Source organism: Myotis daubentonii, chromosome 16 (genome assembly GCF_963259705.1).
Source record: "Myotis daubentonii chromosome 16, mMyoDau2.1, whole genome shotgun sequence".
Classification (NCBI taxonomy): Eukaryota; Metazoa; Chordata; class Mammalia; order Chiroptera; family Vespertilionidae; genus Myotis; species Myotis daubentonii.
In genome coordinates, this window is record NC_081855.1 from 4,632,913 (window position 1) to 4,658,917 (window position 26,005).

A 26,005-nucleotide genomic window follows, 5' to 3' on the forward strand; every position below is an offset into this window, starting at 1 on the left:
AGTACAGCGGACCCTTGAGCAACATGGATTTGACCTACACAGGTTCATTTATATGTGGGTTTTTTCAATAAATACAGTCAGCCCTTCATCTCACAGATTTCACATCTGTGGATTCAAACACCCATGGATCAAAAACAGTATTTTTGTATTCCCAGTCTGCGGGTTCCCAACGGTGGGTTGAAAATACTGTTTTTGATTCATGGTTGGTTGAATCTGAGGTTGCAAAGGACCAGCTATGGTTAAATTTTGGGACAGTCGAAAATTATACGCAGACTTTCAACTGTGCAGGCATCTGTGCCTTTAATCCCCGCATTGCTGGAAGCAAATTCCAGCAGGTGATAATTATGCAAGAAGTTCATCAGAAGGCTGATGGACCTTGGGGCTTCAGCAGGGCTGAAGATCTGCAGATATTACTGCCTGCTGCCAGACAGCTGAGGGCAGTTCCCCAACCCGATGGTCCTTTGCTGTTAACCACACCTGACCTCTGATATGTATATCTGCTTTGCTATAAGGCAAAATCCATATATATAAAAAACCAGGGGCTGTCATGAACAAAACAACTGGACAGACCAAACAGGCTGCGTGGGGCAACCAGGCCGGCAGGGGGGTTAGTGAGGGATGACCAAATGACCGAACAGCAGGCTGTGTGGGGTAACCAGGCTGGTAGGGGGGCAGTTAGGGGCGACCTGGCCAGCAGGGGTGGCAGTTAGTGGTGACCAGGCCAGTGAAGGGGAGGCAGTTGGGGGAGATCAGGCCAGCAGGCAGAGGAGGTTAGGGGTGATCAGGTTGGCAGTGGGGGCAGTTAGGGGAGATCAGTCAGGCAGGCAGGCTAGCAGTTAGGAGCCAGCAGTCCCAGATTGTGAGAGGGATGTCCGACTGCTGGTTTAGGCCTGATCCCTGTGCACGAATTTCAGACATCCCCCAAGGGGTCCTGGATTGGAGAGGGTGCAGGCTGGGCTGAGGGGACCCTCCCTCCCATGCACAAATTTCATGCACCGGACCTCTAGTCCTATCTAATAAAAGAGAAACATGGTAATTAGCGTACGACCGCTACCCTTCCCATTGGCTAATCAGGGCGGTATGCAAATTAACTGCCAGCCAAGATGGTGGCTGGCAGCCAGGCAGCTTGGACCGAACATGAGGCTTGCTTGCTTCAGTGACGGAGGACTCCAACGTTCCCCGCCTGCCGCTGCCGGCCTCTGAGCTGCAACTCTAAGTAACTATGTTACAAATATAGAAGCTAAACAAAACCCCAGAAACCTGCTTTAGTTGCCCGGCTTCAGCCAGCAGGATTGCAACATTGTTTCAAATACAGAAGGTAAACAAAGGCCAGAAACCTGCTTTCAGCAGCAGAGGCCTAAGAGCTGGAGCCTCAGAGCTAAAGCTGGCCCAGAATAAAAACAAAAAGAAAAAAAGGAGCGGTTGGGAGCTTCAGTCACCCGCCAGCCTGAAAACAGCCCTCAGCCCCTCACCCAGACTGGCCAGGCACCCCAGTGGGGACCGCCACCCTGAAGGGTGTGTGACCAGCTGCAAACAGCCATCATCCCCTCATCCAGGCTGGCCAGGCACCCCAGTGGGGACCCCCACCCTGATCAGGACACCCTTCAGGGCAAACCAGCCGGCCCCCACCTGTGCACCAGGCCTCTATCCTATATAGTAAAAGGGTAATATGCCTCCTGGCACTGGGATCAGCATGACAGGGGGCAGCACCCAAACCCCCTGATGGCCCTGCGGCTCTGTGTGTGACAGGGGGCGGGGCCACAACCTCCCTATCCACCCTGCTCTGTTCGTGACAGGGGAAAGCACCCCAACCCCCTGATCAGCCCTGCTCTGTGCTTCATAGGGGGGAGCTCCCCAACCCCCTGATTGCCCTGTGGCTCTGTGTGTGACAGGCAGCAGTGCCCCAACCCCCTGATCGGCCCTGCTCTGTGGGTGATAGAGGGCAACGCCCCAACCGCCCCCCACAGGCCCTGCTCTGTGTGTGACGGGGTAGAGCCATAACCTCCCCATCGGCCCTGCCCTGAGTGTGACAGGGTGCGGCGCCCCAACCCCCTGATCCGCCCTGCTCTGTGAGTGACAGGGGGGAGCTCCCCAACCCCCTGATGGGCCCTGCTCTGTATGTGACAGGGGGGAGCTCCCCAACCCCCTGATAGACGCTGCTCTGTGCGTGACAGGGTACGGAGCCCCAACCCCACTGATGGGCCCTGCTCTGCGTGACAGGGGGCAGCGCCCCAACCCCCTGATTGGCCCTGCTCTGTGCGTGACAGGGGGTGGCGCCGCAACCTCCCCATCAACCCTGCCTTGAGTGTGACAGGGGGCGGTGCCCCAACCCCCCAATCGGCCCTACCCTGAGTGTGACTGAGGGTGGCATCGCAACCTCCCGATCCGCCCTGCTCTGTGCATGACAGGGGCGGCAGCCCAACTCCGCAATCAGCCCTGCTCTGAGCGCGACCAGGGGCTGCACCTAGGGATTGGGCCTGCCCTCTGCCACCTGGGAGCAGGCCTAAGCCAGCAGGTCATTATCTCCCAAGGGGTCCCAGACTGCGAGAGGGCACAGGCCGGGCTGAGGGACCCCCCCCTTCCCCCCGAGTGCACAGATTTTTGTGCACTGGGCCTCTAGTAAGGGAATAAAAAGCCAGGGGTCCAGAGATTCAGAGAGCTTAGTCACTAAAGCTAAGTCTCCCCTGGCTCCCCCAAATTTATATTTCATGTCTAGTTTATTTAATTTACATCGCAGCCCCTTCTCCAGATTCCTGAACCCTTGCAGCAGCGGATAAGACCCTAGCACCACATTATTCAAGGGTGAACTGTATATATACGTGATGAATTATCATGTTGTGCGCCTGAAATGAATGTAATGCTGAGTGTCAATTGCATCTCAATAAAAAAATGCTGGGTCCCGGGGAGGTGAGGGCTCTGCAGGAGGACTGCAGCCAACCTCTGACCCACCACTTAGAACTGGACACGTAGCGCCGACTGCACACGGCGCCCTCGGGCAGCACAACACTGCTGGGGTCCAACCCCAGCAGGTCCAGGGGTCCCCAAAGGTGTGGACAGAGTCGACTGCCGGGAGCCGGTCCATCCTTGCTGTTTCAAGGGACCTGGCATATATGGCATACGGTTCTTAATATGTTTGCTCACCTCCTCGGCGCTGTGTTTTAACCAAGGTCACCTCTCCGAGAAAGGTTGAATCCCCAGGTAGGGATTTTCCCCTGAAGTTAGGGAGGGAATAAAACCCCTCAACTAAGTGCCAGGCGGGTAATTAATCACTTTAACTACGAACAATCATGCTTAAGCTACATAATCTTTACTCCCTGGAATGGAGATAAGAAACGCCCTAACCTTTGTAATAGAGATTGATAGGATTGAATCAACTGGTATAAATACAGATGTAACAAGACAATAAAACAGCAGAACCTCTCTGGAGAACTTGGCTGGAGATCCTGGCTAGGCTGCTGATCAACTGAATGCTGTCTCCGTGTCATTCCTTCTTCGCCGACTCCGTCTACGCCTTTGGGAACCCCTGGACCTGCTGGGGTTGGACCCCGGCATCTGGCGCCCGAACAGGGACCCCTAGGTAAGCGCCCCGCACTCGGGACGGATAGGACTCCACCCTAGGAAGAGGGTGGATAGTCTTCGCCGACTCCATCCACACCTTTGGGAACCCCTGGACCTGCTGGGGCTGGACCCCGGCAGTCGACGAAGAAGGAATGACACAGAGACAGCGTTCAGTTGATCAGCAGCCTAGCCAGGATCTCTAGCCAGGATCTCCAGCCAAGTTCTGGTCTGGATCTCCAGCGAAGTTCTGGTTAGGATCTCCAGCCAGGTTCTCCAGCCAGGTTCTGTAGCCATGTTCCCTCGCTAGGTTCTCCAGCCAGGTTCTGTCCAGGTTCTCCAGCCAGGTTCTGTAGCCATGTTCCCTCGCTAGGTTCTCCAGCCAGGTTCTGTCCAGGTTCTCCAGCCAGGTTCTGTAGCCATGTTCCCTCGCTAGGTTCTCCAGCCAGGTTCTGTCCAGGTTCTGTAGCCAGGTTCTGTCTCTAGGTTCTTCAGCCATGTTCTCTCGCTAGGTTCTGTCTCTAGGTTCTGTGGCCAGTTTCTGTCCAGGATCTTTTGCCATGTTCTCTCCAGCGAAGTTCTTCTGTCTCTAGGTTCTGTGTAGGTTCTGTGTCTAGGTTCTTTCTTCTAAGTTCTGTCCTGTTGTCTTGTTACATCTGTATTTATACCAGTTGATTCCAATCCTATCAATCTCTATTCCAAAGGTTAGGGCGTTTCTTATCTCCATTCCAGGGAGTAAAGATTATGTAGCTTAAGCACGATTGTTCGTAGTTAAAGTGATTAATTACCCGCCTGGCACTTAGTTAAAGGGTTTTATTCCCTCCCTAACTTCAGAGGAAAATCCCTACCTGGGGAAACAACCCTTCTCAGAGGGGTGACCTTGGTTAAAACACATAGTGCCAAGAAGGTGAGCAAACATATTAAGAACAGTATGCCATATATGCCAGGTCCCTTGAAGCAGCAAGGATGGACCGGCTCCCGGCACAACGCTGCAGTGTCCCGTGGGCAGCTCCACAAATCATAAGGGCCGCCATCATTCCCTGGGAGGCTTTTCAAACACACACGTTCCTGGGCTCTGCCCAGGGATTCTGATAACCTTCTGGTTTTAGGGTTCTTAGGTGAGGTCAAACAGCAATCTCTTAAATAGTGTATCATGAAATTCCTGGAAATCTAATTCATAGCTTGCAAATTACAGCTAGAGACAGCTGGTTATATTCTGTTTACTAGTAAGATGGTTAGGGTGAGCTCATAGTTTCTATAGGTTGGGAACAATAGATTGAATATATATGTGCTTCTGTTTGTCCATTATAGGAGTGACAGTCACCAACTTTATTCTAAACTAGAGGCCCAGTGCACCTACTTTATTCTAAACTAGAGGCCCGATCCCCCGGTGTACGGGGGGGATCGGGCCTAAGCTGGCAGTCAGACATCCCTCTGGCAGCCCGGGAGCCCTCGGGGGATGTCTACTTGCCAGCGGAGAGCAGGCCTAAGCTGTAGTCGGACATCCTTAGCGCTGCTGAGGAGGCGGGAGAGGCTCCTGCCACCACCGCTGTGCTGGCAGCTGGCAGCCTGGCTTGTGGCTGAGCAGAGCTCCCCCTGTGGGAGTGCACTGACCACCAGGGGGCAGCTCCTGCATTGAGTGTCTGCCCCCTGGTGGTCAGTGTGTGTCATAGCGACCAGTCATTCTGTTGTTAGGGTCAATTTGCATATTATCCTTTTATTATATAGGATATCAGGTTCATCACACCTGGAAAGTGTGATTTGAGAATGATTGGTACTTGGCACTGAATCTGGGCACCTCCCTGTAAACCATTAGCCCAGCCTGGCCACTGTACCTTTACCCAGATTCAGAAAGAGCCAAAGGCCAACCAAATGGGACACACCAAGGCCGCTCATTCAGAGCTTGCTCTGCACAGCTAGCCGCCTGCACTGTGCTTGGCAGAGACTTAAAGGCAGGCAGCGGGGAGGGAGCGCGCTGCAGTGGAACAAAGCGAAGGCTCCGCTGAGCCCTGTGGAGGCCGGCGGACTAGAAGTGGGGTGTCCTGTGCAGTTGGTTAGGGGTGCGTGCTTGGTTTTCTCTGGCTGGTCCTAAATAGGAAGCAGGGACAAAATTTCGGGAAGCTGTCAGTTATTGGTCAAGGCCTGGTCATTTTGGATCAATTGGTGCAGAAGTTGTTATTTCACTTCCTAGACTGTCCCTAGCAATAGCCATGTGGCCTCGCTCAGGACTGGAGCAGAGCAGGCTGGTGTCCTGGGATGTTAATTGCAGATACGGTCGGTTTAAGACAGGTTGTCATAGGCTGTGGGTCAGGGTTCTATTTTTTCATGTGGTTTGACCTTTGTCTGTATATTTAGTCTCTCACGGCTATGGCTATTGTTAGAGTTTCTGATGCCGTTAGTTCACTGTTGACCAAAAATCCCCTCACCCCCTGGGTCTCCCTCTGGCCACGTGTGGGTTATTAGGTGGCGTATGGATGGTACTTCAGGATCTGCAAGGCTTTCCTCGTCCTCCATCGTCACTCAGGTACCTGCCCTAGAGCTGCCAGCTTGGCGCCTGAGCAAGTAGGTTCTGCAGGAAGCGCCCAGGGAGAGAGCGGCAGCGCTTTAGGCGGCTGTGCGTCTGCTCTAATTAAAGCGTTAGTTCCTTCTCTGAATGAAATGGGGCGTGGTAGTCTGGCAGTAGTATTAGAGACGGGACGTTGTTTGTCCTGGAAATTTCCTTTCCTAATGTCACTTTTCTAACATGATTCTGAACATTTGTTCTGAGATCCAAAACTCCAGGAGGTAGCCCAGGGAGCCCTGGGCCTCCCGGAACCTTCTGGAAACTGAAGGAGCGAGCAGGAGAGAGGCTCTGGCTCAAGCTCGGCGGTGGAAGCAGATGCTGAGACGGGAGACGGGAGAAACACGCTCCGCGGGAGGCTGGTTCCACTGTTAACCTCCGCCCGCTGTCCCCCCAGGTCTGTGGGCGGGGATCATCGTCTGCACCGTCTGCCAGGCCGTCTGCTTCCTGGGCTTTATTGCTCGGCTGAACTGGGAGAAAGCCTGTCAGCAGGTAACGCGCTCACTGCCGCCCGGCCAGGTCCTCCCTCGGAGAGTCCGCTCGGCTCTCCTCTCTCCCCTCCCCTTCTCTCTCGCTCTCATTCTCTTTACTCTCTTGTTGTGGTTTTATCTGCATCTAATTCAGACTTGAAGGGCCAGATGACCCTCGCTTGACTCATTCCCCTTTGTTTATTCATCGAATAGGAAAATGGGGGGTTCCTTTCTTCCTGGGATCCCATGCTGGGCCACTTCCCTTGTGTCTGACAAGCCAATTTCAGGACAAATTTGAAACTGGAAAGGTGCTGTGCCATCATGTGTCTCCTGATACTGTTTTTATGACCCCAAAACATTCTGTTAAGATACATGTGTGCACCTTTCTCCCCAACTTTCTAGGGTCAATGTGGGGTTTGAAAAATCGGTGACAGATGAATGAGATAAAGGGCAAGAGGGGCTAACTCGAGATGATCTTGGGCCCCCTCCTCCCCCTCATCTTGTGCTTTTCCATCCAACCTCCCCCACGTCAATCATCATGAAAGATGAGTCCATAGGTGTGAACAGGAGAAGCTCCACTGTTACATGTGAATGACAGAAAATGGCTGGGCTTTCCCTGAACTGGGTAGTCAAGTCAGATAGGCCCCTACACCGTGGAGAGCTGGGGATTCACTTGCATTTCGTTTGTAGGCTCAGGTACATGCCAACATGAGACGACCCGTGGCCCAGGATGGGACGTCGCTGGCTCAGGACCTACTTGACCCAGGTATGCTCTGGCTGCTGCACCGGGACAGCCGCTCCAAGCGGTCCTGGGGCCCTTCGTGGGCCACACTTCCATCTGCTGCTGTGAGTTTCCACTTGAATAAGGCGAGAAACACCCAATTTGGGGTAAAAGACTTGAGATTCATTTGCCCTAACTCCGGACATGAGCCTACTGCTACCGACGACCCAAGTCTGCAGGTGGCCACTCCGGGGCTGATTCGTGGTGCTCCTGTGGCCCCTGTGGGGCAGGGGTCCTCAAACTATGGCCCGCGGGCACCTGCGGCCTGCCGAAAACATTTATCTGGCCCGCCGGGTGTTTTTGCCGCTGCTGTGTGCATAGGAATTTGTTCATAGTTTTTTTGTTATTGTTTTTGTTTTTTTAATATATTTTTTATTGATTAAGATATTACGTATGTGTCCTTATCCCCACGTTACCCCCTACTCCCCCCACCCCCCCTCTCATGCCCTCACCCCCCCCCCCCCCCCCGTTGTCTGTGTCCATTGGTTAGGCCTATATGCTTGCATATAAGTCCTTTGGCTGATCTTTCCCCCTTACCCCCACCCTCCCCTACCTTCCCTCCAAGGCCCGACAGTCCAATCAATGCCTCTCCGTCTCTGGATCACTCCTTGTTCATCAGTTTATGTTGTTCATTATATTCCACAAATGAGTGAGATCATGTGGTATTTATCCTTCTCTGACTGGCTTATTTCACTTAGCATAATGCTCTCCAGTTCCATCCATGCTGTGGCAAATGGTAAGAGTTCCTTTTTCTTCTTCCTCTTCTTAAAGGATACCTTTCAGCATTTCATATAATGCTGGGTTGGTGGTGATGAACTCCTTTAGCTTTTTCTTATCTGTGAAGCTCTTTATCTGACCTTCCATTCTGAATGATAGCTTTGCTGGATAAAGTAATCTTGGTTGTAGGTTCTTGCTATTCATCACTTTGAATATTTCTTGCCACTCTCTTCTGGCCTGCATGGTTTCTGTTGAGAAATCAGCTGACAGTCGTATGGGTACTCCCTTGTAGGTAACTGACTGTTTTTCTCTTGCTGCTTTTAGGATTCTCTCTTTGTCTTTTGCTCTTGGCATTTTAATTATGATGTGTCTTGGTGTGGTCCTCTTTGGATTCCTTTTGTTTGGGGTTCTCTGCGCTTCCTAGATTTGTAAGTCTATTTCTTTCACCAGGTAGGGGAAGTTTTCTGTCATTATTTCTTCAAATAGGTTTTCAATATCTTGCTCTCTCTCTTCTTCTGGCACCCCTATAATTCTGATGTTGGTACGCTTGAAGTTGTCCCAGAGGCTCCTTACACTATCTTCATATTTTTGGATTCTTTTTTCTTTTTGCTTCTTCGGTTGGGTATTTTTTGTTTCTTCGTATTTCAAATCTTTGACTTGATTCTTGGGATCCTCTTGTCTGCTGTTGGATCTCTGTATATTATTCTTTATTTCAGTCAGTGTATGCTTAATTTCTAGTTGGTCCTTTTTCATATCCTCGAGGGTCTCACTAGATTTCTTGAGGGTCTCACTAAATTTATCAGCGGCTTCCATAAAATTCTTGAAAAACCTTATAAACGTGGTTTTGAACTCTATATCCAGTCGTTTGCTTTCCTCCGTTTCTGCCATTTGTGACCTGTTTCTTTGTCTCCGCATTTTTTATGCTTCCCTGTGTTGGTAGAGTGGTTTTGTGTGCTAGGTGTCCTGTAGGGCCCAGTGGCTCAGCCTTCCCCATTACCTGAGGTGGACACTCTTGGTGCGCCCCCTTGTGGGCTTTGTGCACAGTCTTGTTGTAGTTATGCCTTGATTGTTGTAGGTATCACTGGGAGGAATTGACCTCCAGGCCAATTGGCAGTGAGAATCAGCTGTGTCTGCAGTGGGAGAACTTCTGTGCTGAAGACACCCTTCTGGGGCAAGACTTGCTTCAGTGGGGCTTTGGTGCTCACTGAGTCTGCCCCCTGAGTGTGTCCCTTATGGATCTGAGGAGTTGTAATTGGATGGTCCCCCTCTGACCACTGGGTACACTGGCTCTTGGATCTAAGGAGGTGCTAATTTAGTCTCTGCCTGAGGTTACCCAGCAGGAGCTACGAAGAGATCTGCAGATTCCCCTTCCTTTTTTGGAGTTTGGACGTGCCCAGATGAGGCCCAGCTGTGAAGCAATGCAAGCTGCTGTGGGGCCTTGGGCCTTCTCTTGGAAGTTCTGGGTCTGTCTGGCCCAGCTGTAATTTGTTAGGTAATTTTCAGGTTGCAAAGGGCCAGGGCATTCATATGCAAAAGCCTCTGCTGCAGCCTGGGTGGGGCGGGGTCTCAAGGAATCAACAGGGCGGAGCAAGCAGCTATGGCAGATCCTCAGCCCTGCCCTAAGGGGCCGTGCATCTCAGTGTCCCGGTAATTTAATTGCTGCAGGCACCTCTGAGGGAAAGCCGCCCTTGAGTTCCGAGTTCTGCCCACTGCCAGACAGTCCAGTTTCTCCCCGTATGAGTCCTGGGTCCCCAGAGACTTCCCGGAACTGGAGTTCAGAGCAGTCGGAAGCTTGTGACTCCCTCCCGATTCAAAAAGACAGCCGCGTCCTCAGGTACCAGCCCCTTTCCACTCTCGCTCGAGCCTCCGTACCTTTGCACTTTACTTCCGCAGCTCCTGACTCTCAGTGTGCTTTTCTCTTTCCTTCTAGTTGTAGAATCTCCACTCAGCCAGCCTTCCTGTGGTTCTGGATGATGTCCGTTTCGTCTTTTTGTTGTATTTTTGAAGTTGTTCTGGAGGCAGCAATTTCGGTGTTTACCATCTTGGTTTCCTTCCCATAGTTTTTTTTTAAACTATAGTCTGGCCCTCCAACGTTCTGAGGGACAGTGAACTGGCCCCCGGTTTAAAAACTTTGAGGACCCCTGCTGTGGGCGGTTCTGGTGCCGTGGCCCTGGGCTCAGGCCTCGCTGGGAAACTGGCATCTGCACGTTTGTTCCAGTGGGGTTTTCCTGTTCACCAGGCAAATGCGTGAGCCTTAAACGGATTATTGTCTTGGCTGTTGCTTCTGACAAACACCCTGCAGATGACTTTCTCGTTTTCCTCTGTCAGTTTAGCAATTCCCGGGTTCCGGGTTCCCGAGGCACTCAGCACTCACACTCGTCCTTCGCTCCTTTAGAACAGAAACCCTTTGAGCTCAGGGGTGGGCTCAGTCACAATCAGTGGTCGAGTCTGTTTTTCTGCCATATCTCGTCCTCATTGCGTAGTCTCCCAGGTGCCTCGTAATCGCAGGTCGTTTGCTAGGCTTTTCGCGTTTGAAAGTGTTTGTCCAAGTAATTTGAGGCCCAAGATGGTGTTGTCTGTCTCCAGAGCGGGTTCCTTTGCTTCTAACACTTGCTTACTAGCCGTCCAGAGCAGTGGCAGAAATGGGAGCTCTGGCCCTCCCATCCCCCCGCCCCCGGCCCCCGGCTCCCCCAGAGGTGGCCGTGTAAGGGCTGGCTACTTCTGGTTCATGCTTGTTCTCAGTGCAGCCCTTCAGAGCTCCAGCCTGCAGTACAGAGGGCTCGCCTGGGGCAGGGCTGGGCTCTCCACCTGCTCCTCCAGGGGAGACTCTCGGCCAAGGTGGCCCCAAGTGCCAGCTCCCTGGCCGGGTCCACCTGCCCCAGGCCCCAGGCCCAGGCCTTGCGCTGGTGCCTGTCCACTGCACTGCTGTGCTCCGGTGCCTTCGGGGTGGTGTTCACTTGCTTCGCCAGCTCTCAGATTGTCTTCAGGGAAGGGCTGGCCCAGTCTTCTGCCCCCACCACGTGTGAAAAGCAGGAGACAACAGCCTACCTCGCATGGCTGTGTGAGAGCAGTGGCCTCTCGCAAAGAAGCACTTTGTAAGTGCAGATGACACTGTTCTATTTGCAGTTGTTTTCCCTCCGAACCGAGGGCATTGTAGCATCCCTCACGCCTGTATGCTTAGTGACAGGTCTGTTCTTGCTCCATTAGGTGACCTGCCTTTGTTCTCCTCTTGGGAAGTTTTCAGGAAATTGTTCTCACTCTCACTATCTAAGGGTCTCGAGGCTACATCCAGGCCAGTCCGGTCCGTGAATGGCCCTGAATTACTGCCTAGGCTTTCCCCTCTGCTGGCCATCTCCTCTTCCTGACGGTTGCATAGGTGTGGTCCCTTGAAGTCTCCTCCGAATTTTAGCTTCGAGAGCCACCACCTGCCTCTAGGTGGTGGGTGGGCAGGGCTCCCTGGGCCCCCGCGGCAGCAGCGCCGGCCAGGCTGCGGTGGGCGATGGAGAGGCCTCTGAGAAGGAATTTCTTTCATTTCTCCGTGGAGCAACTGCTTCCGGAACCACCTTTCTCCGCTAGTAACACACGGTACAGGCACCTCTGCTGTCCCTTTTATGCGGATGGATGGAGAGTTCCTGCCGGGCGGCTAACTGAGTTCCTTTCCCCAGGGGGCCCTGGGAGCCGGGGAGAGACCGGGGTGAGAGACGCTGGAAAGAAAGACGAAGCCCCGCTGGATCAGCAGCTGCACCAGGAAGCGGCCCCTCGGAGGCCGAGGCCCCGGCCGCCGGCCGGCCTGACCGGGAGGCAGCTGGCGCTGCGGCGGGGGCTCCTGCTGCTGGGGCTCCTGGCCGTGCTGCTGGCGGGCGTTCTGGTGCGGGTGTGTGTCCGAGCTTAGGGCGGCGGAGAGAGTCGGGCCAGTAAGACTCTTGAGCTCACAAGCAAATCATAGGCACCGTGGGGATTTGTCTGCAGGTAAGGCAAGTCAGCCGTGCCCACGGCTTTCAAGAACTGAGAGTTCAAAGACGTATTTTCCAAGGAAGAAAATGAACCAAGTAAAAGCTACGTTCTTACCACGACAATGTCTGAGAAGTCACGTCAGCGGGAAGTTCATCCCCCACGGCCTCGCCAAGGACCACTGTGCGGACTGCATTCCTCGTGGCTTTGCTGTTCTGCTCACTGTTTCTTTAGATACAAACCCATGTGCTGAGTGCTTAAGGGCTGCTGCTATCTGAATTATTTAAAATATGTTACAATATATTTTTCCTTGTGTCTTAGATTGTTATTCAGTGGGAAACGATACTGTAAATTTTCATCTGGGGTCAGAGCTCAGGCACCGAGGGCACTGGAGACGCTTACGAAACGAAAAGAGGAGACCAGGTTACTCAGAAGGCGGACCAGGCCTGGCGAGGAGCCCCCGCGGCCTCCAGTGAGGAGGGTGGCGCTGAGCGAAGGCCCCTGTGGTGGCAGCCCCAGAGAGAACCGGCTGGAGGAGCCAGCCGGAGGGGAGGGCCTTTCGGATTGTGCCGGAGGGATGATAACGTTGGGGCAGCCCCCACGCAGCGGCGCCTTCACCCTGTCACCCTGCGATCCAGGAGGTGCCACCTTCGTTTTCTCCCTTTGTTCGAGGTTCCCACAGATCAGGGTGCGGGGCTGCTGTACCTGCTGCTTCCTCCTTCTCCCTCCGCAGTCCTTGCCCAGTGGGCGCTCTCACTGGCATCGCCATGCCATGCGGGGGCAGCGGGGACAGCGGGGGGGGAGAGGGGGGGGTGGGGGGAGTCGAGCTGTATGCCCCGATGATCGCTGTATCGGCAGGTTTTTAAATGTTTATCTTTTTATTTGGGCTGACAATGTGGTAAAGCCCCAGAACTGGAGTTGTATTATGTCCGACAGGCCTTCCTTTGCAGCAGTGATTCCAACCAGCTGCTGAAAGAAGTTTTAAACATGCAGTGCCTGGCTAGTCAGGGCGCTGACCTCTTTCCCCTTCGACTGTCAGGTAAAAAAAATGACAACAGCCAGCACAGTAGCCCTCGGGTGTGAATGAATCACAAGGATACTTTTTTGGGGTCAGATCTGCAATAGATATATTTTCTTGGTGCGCTGCAGAACTGTATTCATTAGTTTATGTGCCACGAGGTGCAGAGGGTGGAAAACCCTGCTCTACAGGGTTGGAGCCTGACCAGGGATGCCAGTACCGCAGCTTCAGATCCGAAAGGCGATCTTGCCAACTACCTACCACGCTGCAATGGGAACTCTGAGACGTCCCGGGGGGCGGGCTCTGCTTCCCGGGGGCGGCTGCTGGCAGGAATTTGTAGCAATGGGGTAAAGTGCACTGGGAAGAGGACAGCGCTTCACTTTTCCCTGTTGTGAAGTTAAACCAAAGAGCTTTGGGGTCTTCAGGTTGCCTGCTCTTACACATGCGGCCAGGCCGTTCCACCCTCGCTGCAGGCTCTCTGAACTAGAGGCGATGGGATTACAAGAGCTCCCTGGTGCCTGCTGCTTTGGGTTGGTAATTCAGGGGGAAGTTGCCTCTCTCTTGCATTTCATCCAGACTTTCAAAGAAGATGAGAAAACTCCTCCTGCTGGTGATGGCAGTTGATTTTTCCCAGGCTCAGAGCCCTGGCTGGGTGGCTCAGTTGGTTAGACTTAGCAGTGATGGCGAACCTTTTGAGCTCGGCGTGTCAGCATTTTGAAAAACCCTAACTTAACTCTGGTGCTGTGTCACATATAGAAATGTTTTGATATTTGCAACCATAGTAAAACAAAGACTTATATTTTTGATATTTATTTTATATATTTAAATGCCATTTAACAAAGAAAAATCAACCAAAAAAATGAGTTCGCGTGTCACCTCTGACACGCATGTCATAGGTTCGCCATCACTGGGTTAGAGCATCGTCCTGAGATGACCAAGGTTGCAGGTTCTATTCTGGGTCAGGGCACATACAAGAGTCAACCAATGAATGCATAAATACGTGGAACAACAAATTGATGTTTCTCTCTCTCAAGTCAATTTTTTAAAAATCCCCCTGTCCCCACGTGAGCTGGGCATATGCCCTAAGATTACGGTGGGGCCACAGAAATTTCTCTTTCAGCTTTACAGTTGCGTGAGCTTGGTATGTGCAATCACAGTTTATGTGCAGGCTGTTATTGGGCGAGCTAATTTAGGCTAAGGGACATTTCTGCTTCCTTTGAGAGCTCAGATTTGAAACTGGAACTACGGTTGGCTGCCTGACACATCAGAGTCAACTAGTAGAGACAAGGTTGAATCTTTGAGGTGATTTTATCCAGATGCTGGCGATCTGGCAGGTATAATACCCTGAAAAACCGCTCTCTCATCTCATCTCATCTCAAGCCAGCCATTATATAGGTCTAGACTCGCGGCATTAGGAAGGTTGAGAACCACTGGGCTGGGGGGGGGGGGGACCTACACCTGTGTGAGTATCCAGGTCTGTTTTCTAACATTGTCCTCTCGAAGGTCAGCCCCCAGACATCCCCGCTTCAGCGTGCCTTGTCCTTGATTTGCTCTCAAAATGTACCTTCTCTCTGAGTGATGGAGCCACCTTCAAGGTCAATTTATCTCTATGACTCTGTTTTTCTTCTTACAACACGTCCTCCACAGTTTCCCAGAATCTGTAAGAAAAATCCCTCACCCAGAGTTAGTGCAGTGAATAGCCACTAATCCACTATGTTCTGTTCTTATGCGTACCCCTCCCCTATCCTTTCCCCGTTAGCCTCAAATCGCAGGCCTAGGGGACTGGTTTCACATGGAAAGTGCTGCTGAAGTGCATTAGTCCCGGCCTGCCTGTCTCCCTCCCTCCTCAGAGACAGACTTCCCTCCCTGAAATCACTTAGGGGTGAGGGGGGCGGACGGTCTGTCTTTAGTAACTGCTTCCTGTCTTTAGTAACTGCTTCCTGTACGTCCCGTACTGGGTGTGGACGTCTCTCCCTGCCTACCTGAGGGACACAGGGAATGTTCAGAGACTGGAACAGAGGCCGTTAGCTGATTCTCCCAAAGGAGGGACAGGCTGGAGTCCCCAAAGCATCATCATCTTTATTGATTGCTCCATATTTCATTGATTTAATTATTTAGCCTGAAAATTAGTCAGTTTTGTTAAATCGTTGAGTCTCACTTCAGGAGGCGGTGATGCAGATGGGCTTTCAAAGTGAGACCTACGTTGTGTAAACAGTACCCAGGTATTTAATAAGGGGTCTGCCTATGAAAACAGAAGAAAAACGCCAAGGTTAATGATCAGAGCAAATTATAAACCAGTTTCTGAGTTTGTAAGACTGTCAGTCAAGAAGGGTTAAAGTTTCTTTTGCTGGAATGAAAGCAAGCAGTGACAATCTGATAGGTCCTCTTTATCTGCAGTTTAAATATCTCTGGTGACGTCATCAGGTGCTCATAGATTCTTTATGGTTGACATTGTATCAGTAGCTCTCAATTACTCCAAGTCAAAGGATGGGAGAAAAAAATGAAACATTAACTTGGAGGGTTGAAGACATCTGGAAGATTCAGGAACCAGTTCAGTTCACAGTTAAAAACAAAACTTTGAAGACAATCAACTGTATTGTGATTTCCATTAAAACACAATTTTTCTCCCTAAAATGGCTGTCATTTTTATTAGAGACTTCATTAAATCTAGTTTTAATTTGGCCTGATTATGAAACTTGGGGCTTGGGGTGCAGATTCTTCTCGTGGGTTCTTGTCCAACAAAGTTAAAGAATAAATTCGTGGACTAATAGATTTCGTTAATAAAAATGTGGACGTTTATTGGAAGCATATACAAACTCCATCTGGGCAGGGATGTCCCCAGAGGGGACCTCCTGGAGAGGGGCCCCCAACTGGAAAAGGCCAGCTCTCCCTCCCCCCCTCTCTCTCTAATGGGGAAATATCTAAATAATCTGAATCTCTCTTTGTCTCCGGGTTTATAAAGGCTGTAGCTCTTCGTCTGAGCATGACCTCTTCTAATTGGTTTCTTCCCTTACTTTGGGGCCCCCGTGCTTTCCTCATTGGTCATTCTGCTCCATAGCTCTAAGCCCACATGGTGCCCTTCACACAGCCATCTTACCTGTTCAGGGTGGAGCTGCTTTTGCTCTCCCTTAGGGTTCTCTCTCCGTCGTCCTGGCCGAAGGTGTTTTATTATCGCTATGGCTCTCCCAGCTGCTCAGGTCAGGGCTGCTTTAATTGCTCAGGCCAAAGAGACCTCTGTCCTTCCTGGACCCCCCTCCTGTCTGCCTAATTAAACTAGCTAGCTAACCCTGATCAATTATTTGCATAAACACAACAAGAATAGGTTGACCTTTAGTCAACCCCTCAGGGCACAGAAGCCAAGCCATCTGGTTTTGCTTGCACTACTTATAGGTTAGGGTGCATTCCTCAAGTTCTTGAGGCCCCCAAATGTCTTGAGGTTCTTTCTTTGCCATCTCCCAGGAAAGCAACCCTTGCTCCTTACCAAGAGAGACTGCCATGAGCCATATGGATAAGCAAGGCACCAGGACGTTTATCCCAGGGGCTTCTACCAGCTTTAAAAACAGTCCCCATTTCTTAAAGCTTTCTGGTGACATCCAGATTCCTGGCATTCTCTCTCAGACATGACATTTCAGTCAAAGTCTTGGTTAATAAAACCATAATTGGAAACTGGTTTATGTCCTGTTAAAAAGAAATCAGGCCGAAACCGGTTTGGCTCAGTGGATAGAGCGTCGGCCTGCGGACTGAAAGGTCCCAGGTTCGATTCCGGTCAAGGGCATGTACCTTGGTTGCGGGCACATCCCCAGTGGGGGGTGTGCAGGAGGCAGCTGGTCGATGTTTCTCTCTCATCGATGTTTCTAACTCTCTATCTCTCTCCTTTCCTCTCTGTAAAAACTCAATAAAATATATTTAAAAAAAAAAAAAGAAAGAAATCAGATTCTTATTGGATTTATGTGAACAAATATATAGCCATGAGATTAATAATGCTCACTTATTAAAAGTTTTCTAATTAGGGAGGGATCAGGTAGAAAGAAAAATATAAGTGCCTCAATATTGTTTATGAAAGTATAATTTACCAAATTGCTTTAAGAAAAGAAGCAAGTTTTCTTAAGCCTGGAAAACAGAAAGATCAAAAATCAGCAATATTTTCAACAAAAAGTTACCAAAACTACAATTATTTTCAGTTCATTCAGTCCCAAAACCAGTTTTTGTTGCTCTGGATTTTTGCAAGTATTTTCATAAGTTCAGACATTCCATAGAGTTTTAGTTATCCTTGTCCAGTTTAAGGGTATGATGTGAAAATGTATACTTAGAGACGTATAATTTAAAATAAGCCAGAGTCCTTTCCATGGATTTTTTAGAAGATGTAACATTTTTGTAAATGTATTATAACAAAATAATACTGTCTCTAAATGACAAAAAACAACCTTAAAATGACATGATTATAGATCTGATTATAATGCAATTGACACGGAACTCTGTCCTTTTTGTAAGACACAACATTCCAGAATAACAATCAGAGTTATGAATGAAAGTATATCAGAATTTGTAGACCCTTGGAGATTTTTATATAATTTCTAGAATATCCATTTTAATAGTATGTGTATACAAATAAAACGTAGCTATTATTTCTTTATTTGACAAGCTTCCCATGTATTTTAAGCATTTCAAACATGCCTGATTAGTTTTAAATTTCTCCTTCAGAAGGAGAAAGAACAAATCCTTGAGACATTCCAGGGGCCGACCAGAAATACCCAAAGCCATTTCTAGGCTAAGAAAAAGTCTCTTAAAATTCAAACCCTGGGAAGGTTGCCAAACATATTTGACCAAAAGATCATATATCATTATGAAATAACTAGAGGCCTGGTGCACAGATTTGTGCACCGGTGGGGTCCCTCCGCCTGACCTGTGCCCTCTCACAGTCCAGGACCCCCCTCCTGTAGCTCCCCCTGTCCCCCTCCCCCCTCATAGCTTGCTGCCCAGCATCCTCCTGTAGCTCTCCACCACCTGCTTGTAGCTCACTGCCCCAACCTCCTGCTGATCCATGATCTGGTTGTTATGTAATGACCATTTGCCTATTACATCTTTATAATATAGGATATTCTATATATTTCCTTCATGATTACCATGGGGATTATATCTAACATCTTAAATTTATAACAATGTCATTTGTATTGATACCATCTTAACCTCATTAGCAGACAATATCCTACTCCAATATAGATCTGCCTCTCACCTCTTACATTGTTGGTGTTACAGTGCATCTTTACACATGTGTGCCCAGTAATAAATATTTATTTGTCCTTTAAATTATGCGGGGCATGAAATATGGATTCATTTCTTTTTATAGCTGGCTTTTATCTTTGTCCAATAGTTCCCTTTCGTGGGGGTCTTTATTTGTGCATATAACTTTGAGTTACTCACTGGCATCCTTTCCTTTCAACCTGAAGGAATCCCTTTAAGCCATTCTTTTAGGGCAAGTCTATTGCCAAAACTATCCCTTAACATTTGTTTATCTGAGTGTGCTCTAAATTTCTCCTTCATTTTTAAAAACAATATTTTTATTGATTTAGAGAGAGAGGAAAGGAGAGAGAGAGAGAAACGTTGATGTGAGAGAAACATCGATCTGTTGCCTCCCATATGCACTTGGACCAGGGATCGAATCCACAGCCTGGGCATGTGCCCTGACTGGGATCGAACTGGTGACCTTTGGTTCATGTGAAGAAGCTCAGCCAACTGAGCCACACCAACCAGGCTCTCCATTTTTAAAGATTACTTTTGTCAGATACAAAAGTTTTGGTTGATGGTTTTTTTTTGTTGTTTTGTTTTTTAGTAATCAAATTTGTCATTCCACTGCCCCGCGGCCTTCATGGTTTCTGACTGACGAGGCTGTTAATCTTACTGATGATCCCTTTTATATGCTGAGTCACTTCTTTCTTGCTGATTAAAACTTCCTTTGTCTTTTGACTATTTGATTGTAATACATTCTGCTGTGGATGTCATCGAGTGAGTTGAGCTTCTTGGATGTGTAGAGTTATGTCTTTCTGGTCGCCACTAACCTACTCCAGTCTCTGTGGATTTGCCTATTCTGGACATGTCACATAAATGAAACCATCTACACTAATAAAAGCGTAACATGCAAATTGGCTGAACGACCGAGCAGCGGAATGACCGTCTGGACAGCCTTCCAGATGAAGCTGGGCTGCGAGGGCTGAGGAACTGGGGCTGCAAAGGCCGAGCCCCTGGCATGAGTTTCGTGCATCGGGCCTCAAGTACAAAATATGGTCCTTTCTGACTAGTTTATTTCACTTGTCATAATGTTTTTAAGGCTCATTCATGTTGTAGCATGTATCTTTCTTAATTTCTTTTTATAGCTGAATAATGGATATATTACTTACCTATTCAACAGTTAATGGACATTTGGGTTGCTTATATTTGTGGCTATTATGAATAATGCTGTTACAAACACGCATCTACAACTTTTTGTGTGGATATAGCTTTTAATTTTGGGGGGTAAGCACCCAGGGGTGGGATTGCTGGGTGTACAGTAATCCTGTGATTACCCATTTGAAGAGCTTCCAGACTGTTTTTGAAACTGGCTACACCGTTTTATGTCCCTACCACATTCTTGCCAACATTTATTTTCCTCTTTAAAAAAGTTATTTAGAGAGAACCAAGATGGCGGCATAGGTTAACGCCGGAGTTTGCTGCTTTGAACAACTACTTCAAAAGTGAAACCAAAAAACGGAAGGGACATCACCCAGAACCACAGGAACGCTGGCTGAGTGGAAGTCCTACAACTAGGAGGAAAGAGAAACGCATACGGACACTCAGAGGAGGCGCAGTGCTGAAGTCAAATTCTGAGGTGCGGAGTGCGCGGAGCGGGCTGGAGGCGGAGGGCGCGGTTGTTGTTTTCAATCGGGAGGGAGTCGCAGACTCTGAGCACCAGATCCGGGCGAGTCTTTAGGGACCCAGACTCAAACGGGAGAAGCGGGACTGTCTGGCTTCGGTCAGAGCGAGTGCAGCTTTCTCTCCGAGCTTTGCAGCGGGTGCTGGGACTCAGAGAGGCAGAGCCCCTTGGGACAGGACTGAGAGCCGCCATAACTGCTCTCTCCGGCCCACCCTGTTGATCCTGTGCGACCCGCCCCGCCCAAGCCCTGCACAGAGGCATTTGCCGGATAGCCTCAGGCAAAGGCTAGATTAGCACCTCCCTAGAGGACAGAAGTTCTCTCACTGCTGACACAGCTGATTCTCATAGCCACTTGGCCTGGAGGTCAAACCCTCCCTGGAATTAGCTACAACAATCAAGATTTATCTATAAGACTGCGAACAAAGACCACTAGGGGGTGCACCAAGGAAGCATAACAAAATGCGGAGACAAAGAAACAGGACAAAATTGTCAATGGAAGAAATAGAGTTCAGAACCACACTTTTAAGGTCTCTCAAGAACTGTTTAGAAGCTGCCGATAAACTTAATGAGATCTACACGAAAACTAATAAGACCCTCGATCTTATATTGGGGAACCAACTAGAAATTAAGCACACACGGACTGAAATAACGAATATTATACAGACGCCCGACAGCAGACCAGAGGAGCGCAAGAATCAAGTCAATGATTTGAAATGCGAGGAAGCAAAAAACATCCAACCGGAAAAGCAAAATGAAAAAAGAATCCAAAAATGCGAGGATAGTGTAAGGAGCCTCTGGGACAGCTTCAAGCGTACCAACATCAGAATTATAGGGGTGCCAGAAGATGAGAGAGAGCAAGATATTGAAAACCTATTTGAAGAAATAATGACAGAAAGCTTCCCCCACCTGGTGAAAGAAATGGACTTACAGGTCCAAGAAGCTCGGAGAACCCCAAACAAAAGGAATCCAAAGAGGACCACACATAGACACATCATAATTAAAATGCCAAGAGCAAAAGATAAAGAGAGAATCTTAAAAACAGCAAGAGAAAGAAACTCAGTTACCTACAAGGGAATACCCATACGACTGTCAGCTGATTTCTCAACAGAAACTTTGCAGGCCAGAAGGGAGTGGCAAGAAATATTCAAAGTGATGAATACCAAGAACCTACAACCAAGATTACTTTATCCAGCAAAGCTATCATTCAGAATTGAAGGTCAGATAAAGAGCTTCACAGATAAGGAAAAGCTAAAGGAGTTCATCACCACCAAACCGGCATTATATGAAATGCTGAAAGGTATCCTTTAAGAAGAGGAAGAGGAAGAAAAAGGTAAAGATACAAATTATGAACAACAAATATGCACCTATCAACAAGTGAATCTAAGAATCAAGTGAATAAATAATCTGATGAACAGAATGAACTGTTGATTATAATAGAATCAGGGACATAGAAAGGGAATGGACTGACTATTCTTGGGGGGGAAAGGGGTGTGGGAGATGTGGGAAGAGACTGGACAAAAATCGTGCACCTATGGATGAGGACAGTGGGTGGGGAGTGAGGGCGGAGGGTGGGGCGGGAACTGGGAGGAGGGGAGTTATGGGGGGGGAAAAAAGGAACAAATGTAATAATCTGAACAATAAAGATTTAATTAAAAAAAAAAATAAAAAAGTTATTTAAAAAAAGAGATAACAAAACACACATGCACGCACACATGCACACACATGCACACGCACACACACACACATAAATAAATAAATAAATAAATAAATAAATAAATAAATAAATAAAAAGTTCTATGCCCTAACCGGTTTGGCTCAGAGGATAGAGCGTTGGCCTGCGGACTGAAAGGTCCAAGGTTCTATTCCGGCCAAGGGCATGTACCTTGGTTGCGGACACATCCCCAGTAGGGGGTGTGCAGGAGGCAGCTGATCAATGTTTCTCTCTCATTGATGTTTCTAACTCTCTACCCCTCTCCCATCCTCTCGGTAAAAAAATCAATAAAATGTATATATTTTAAAAAATAAAAAGTTCTAGTGCCCTCATGGGCAGGAAGAGGTGCACTTGTTTTGACTTGCGTTTCCCCAGTGGCTAATGATGCATCTTTTCTTGTACTTGTGGGCTTGTTTGGCCTTTGCATTTCCTTCTCTCTCCGTACATTGGTGTAGCTCCCTGTCTGGCTTTAAGGACAATTTCTGCCATGCATGCCACCATTGCTGTCCACCTTTATGTCATTCTCTGAGCATGTTCTTTACCTTTGTCACTGACTGGATTCTGTAGTCTTCCAATGCCCTCCTGTCTAGCTGGGACTGAAATGTAAGTTGCATCTGATTGGGTTTTGTGGTTTTGGCCCTGTGGGTACAGTATTAAGGTCACAAATTACTGAATATTTAAATGTCTCAGAAAGGTATAAAGAATATGGAATGCCTATAATTTACAATACTAGATGTAATCAATGTTAACATTTTATTTTCTTTCTGCTATTTTTTAAAAAAGAAAGTAAACATTACAGTAAAATTTGTTTTTAGTCATGATTACGTTCTTGACTAAATATATATATATATTTCCCCACTAAAAGGTTATATGCCTGGGATGTGACTTACCCACCATAACATGCCCAGTTAGTAATTATCAGATTACCTTGTGAGTTACTTTTTATAAAACCCTTTTCATCCAAACTTCCCCCTTTTGGCCATAAATCAATCCAAAGGATGCAATGATGGCCAGTCTTTTGGTTGGATGCTGCCTGTAGTCTCACAGCACTAGGAAAGCTCATCCTAGGCAGTTTCAGTATTAATGTCATCTTGTTGACCATTGGCGATGGGCAATACTGTAACCCTGGGTTCTGAGTTGAGGCTGAATTTTTTTCAAAAAGGGAATGCAGGTAAATGAAGGGCAGAAAGGGGGCTTCCAGTCCAGATGGCAGAGCAGGTAAATGCAACGCACTCCTCCATAGCCACATGAAAAATGCCATCATTGAGAACTGCCTTGAGTCCAGCTGAACAGAAGCCCTGTAACTAAGGACATACAGAAGAAGCCACATCGAGACTGGTAGGAGGGGCAGAGACATGAAACAGACCAGTCCTGCATCATGTGTGGCTGTTAAAAACTGGGAGGGATATCTTGGCTGTGGCAGTTCCTCCTGAGGAGCAAGGAATCCCAGCCCCACACCAGGCTCCCCAGCCCAAGGTTCCAGTGCCAGGAACAGACGTCCCCATGACTGTTGGCTGTGAAAACCAGCTGAGTGTGACTGAGGGCTCCTGGAGTCCCACGCGTTTCTCTTTAAGGGTCTGTGCATAGACTTACAGACAGAACTCACTCGCTTTGAACTCCAGCCCGGAGGCAGCAGCTCAAAAGGCATCAGAGACGTAGAGGAGGAACTGAATTGTCTGGCATCAGGGTGAGGGCTGCAGGGGCAGCTTTCTCCCTGACAGAAGTGCTGGCAGGGACCATTGCTCCTTTGCTGAGCTCTCCCACTGCAGGCAGGTGCCATATCAGAGTCTCCATCAACCTGCCTAACGCGGGTGGCCCCTCCCTGGTGATTCCCCAAGACCCTGCCCCACCCACTTGCAGGCCCACTCAACTTGCTTCCAGTGTCTGTTCATGCAAACTGCTTGTCTTGGCTCATGCTGTGGACGTTCCTGAATCTCTCCAAGGCTCACAAGTCCTAAACAAGAATCATCTGGCTTTGGCATGCCCCGTATCTCTTGCTAAGAGACTCAGGCCTGGCACTAGTGGCATCCAGTCCCCAACCCCCTCCAAGCCCAGCACAGTGGCAACAATCTGCAGATGACTTTGTAGCTCATACTGCGTGGCCCTGCCAGGGCAAAGGCAGTAACTGATCTTTGCCTGAACCTCCCCAGAGGCCCAAGAACCAACACACCTGGTGGACAGCTTCACACACCGGAGTGCCACCCAACCACCTTCATGAGTGACACACACAAGACTCAGCAGGCACCAGAGCCCACCTAAGTGAATCCTGCTTTATAAGTTCAGCCCCTGTACAACAGCTGTACTCACAGAGAATCCTTCCAACCAATCACCCTGAAGGTCAATCCTTCCCACTGACATTCCAACAGCAATCAAGGATCAACTGCAATAGCAGGGCACACACAATCCACACAAAACACACGCCTGGATGATGTGGCTCAGGTGACCAAGGAGACTGCAGCCCCAGTCCCCACAGGATACCTACTACATAAGGCCACTCTGCCAAAACTGGGAGTGTAGTAGCTCTATGTAATACATAGAAACAAACACAGGGAGGCAGCCAAAATGAGGAGACAAAGAAACATCCCAAATAAAAGAATAGAACAACATTCCGTAAAAAACTTAAACAAGCAATCTACCAGATACATCGTTCAAAACACTGCTTATAAAGATGCTCAATGAACTTGGGCAAAGAGTAGATGAACTCAGTGAGACATTTAACAATGAGATAGGAAACATAAAAGAGAATCAGTCAGAAATGAAGAAGACAATAACTAAAATGAATAATACACTAGAGGGAATCAATAGTAAATTAGATAAAATAGAGGACTGAATCATCAATTTGGAAGACAAGGTAGCAGAAAATACCCAATTAGAACAGCATAAAGAAAAAAGAATAGAAAAAAAAAAAGATAATTTAAGGAGCCTCTGGGAAAACTTCAACATTTACATCACAGGGGCACCAGAAGGAGAAGAGAGAGACCAATAACTGAAAACACATTTGAAGAAATAATGGCGGAAAATTTCCTTAACCTGGCAAAGGAAATAGACATACAAGTTTGGGAAGTGCAGAGAGTCCCAAGCGATATGAAACCATATAGTCCCACACCAAGACACATCGTAATTAAAATGCCAAAAGTTAGAAGGGATCCAAGATGGTGTGGAGTAGGTGGAAGTTACACTCTCCTCCTCTCAGGGCCAAACTGGAATTACAACTAAAATATAGAGCAATCAACCTGAATAACCAACGGAAGACTAGCTAAACACATCTTATAACCAAGGATCTACAGAAGAAGCCACATAGAGATTGGTAGGAAGGGCAAAGATGCAACGAGGGAAGGCCCCTGCAGACACCTGAGGGGGCTGAGAATCTGAAGGGCTGTTGCAGCTGCAGGGGTTCCCCGGGAGCAGTGATAGGTTTCAGCCCTATGCCAGCGTCCCCAGCTCAGAGCACTAGAGGTGAGAGGAGGTACCCATATAACATCTGGCTGTAAAAATCAGTGGGGATTTTGACTGCCAGGGAGAGACAGGAATTGTAGGAACCTTGGTGTCATCTTAAAGGGACAATGTACAAAGTATCATTTACAGTCACTCACCCTCCACTCTGATGGAAGGTGGAGAAGATGAGTCATGTGAGGAGAGATTGTGTTTTGTGGCTCTGGGAAGAGAGTGGAAGGGAGAGCTGCTATGGTCCTTGTGCTGAGTCCCTCTCCCACACCATAGATGTCATCTTCCTTGGGTTGAGCACTCGCCTCCATAGAGCATTAGCCTGGGGGAATGCAATAGCCCCTTCCTCCAGACTCCCTGTCACCTGCCCTGCAGAGCTCATGCCCTGCAGATAAGTCCACTGCCTGGGCCTAGGTGTAGCAGTCCGGGTGGACTTGAACCTCGTCAGTGACAGAGTTGTGTGGCTCTGGGGCAGAAGTTATTCCCCCCACCATCTCCCAAGCCAGGCCAACCACTCCCCCTCACAGTAGAACCACTAGCCTCACCCTCCCAACTCCCAGTGGCCTCAGGTTGCTGAGCTCAGGCATTCCAGTATGTCCAGGCAGAATTAGGGACAGACTGATTGTGTGGCTCTATGACGAGGACCATTTTTTCCAGTGCACACCAAACCTCCTTGCATATAGCCAAATCCTGTTTTTGCTGGCCTCACTCTGATGATTCCCTGAGACCCCACATGACCACAAAGCTCTGGGGGAAACTAGTGGGGGGAACTAGCTTCAGTGCACCCTGGGACTTTTGCTGAGTGGCCTCAGACCCAGCACTGGCACCGAGTTTGAACATATATCAATCTGGCTAACATCACTTGCCCCTGCCTACCTGGTGCTACTGAAG

At 48.8% G+C, this 26,005-nt stretch overlaps 1 protein-coding gene across 2 annotated transcripts in view; it reads left to right on the forward strand.

Annotated features, from left to right (window-relative positions):
• SLC47A1 (solute carrier family 47 member 1) overlaps positions 1-12,337 on the forward strand; it is a 48,478-nt gene extending 36,141 nt beyond the window's left edge. For both annotated transcript variants that reach the window (XM_059668444.1, XM_059668446.1), the window contains exons 15-17: positions 6,513-6,607; positions 7,276-7,351; positions 11,749-12,337. In XM_059668444.1, coding sequence (XP_059524427.1) covers positions 6,513-6,607; positions 7,276-7,351; positions 11,749-11,975 — 398 coding nt within the window. In that variant the 3' untranslated portion in view covers positions 11,976-12,337. The remainder of the gene's footprint in view (positions 1-6,512; positions 6,608-7,275; positions 7,352-11,748) is intronic.
• Positions 12,338-26,005: the final 13,668 nt, after the last annotated feature.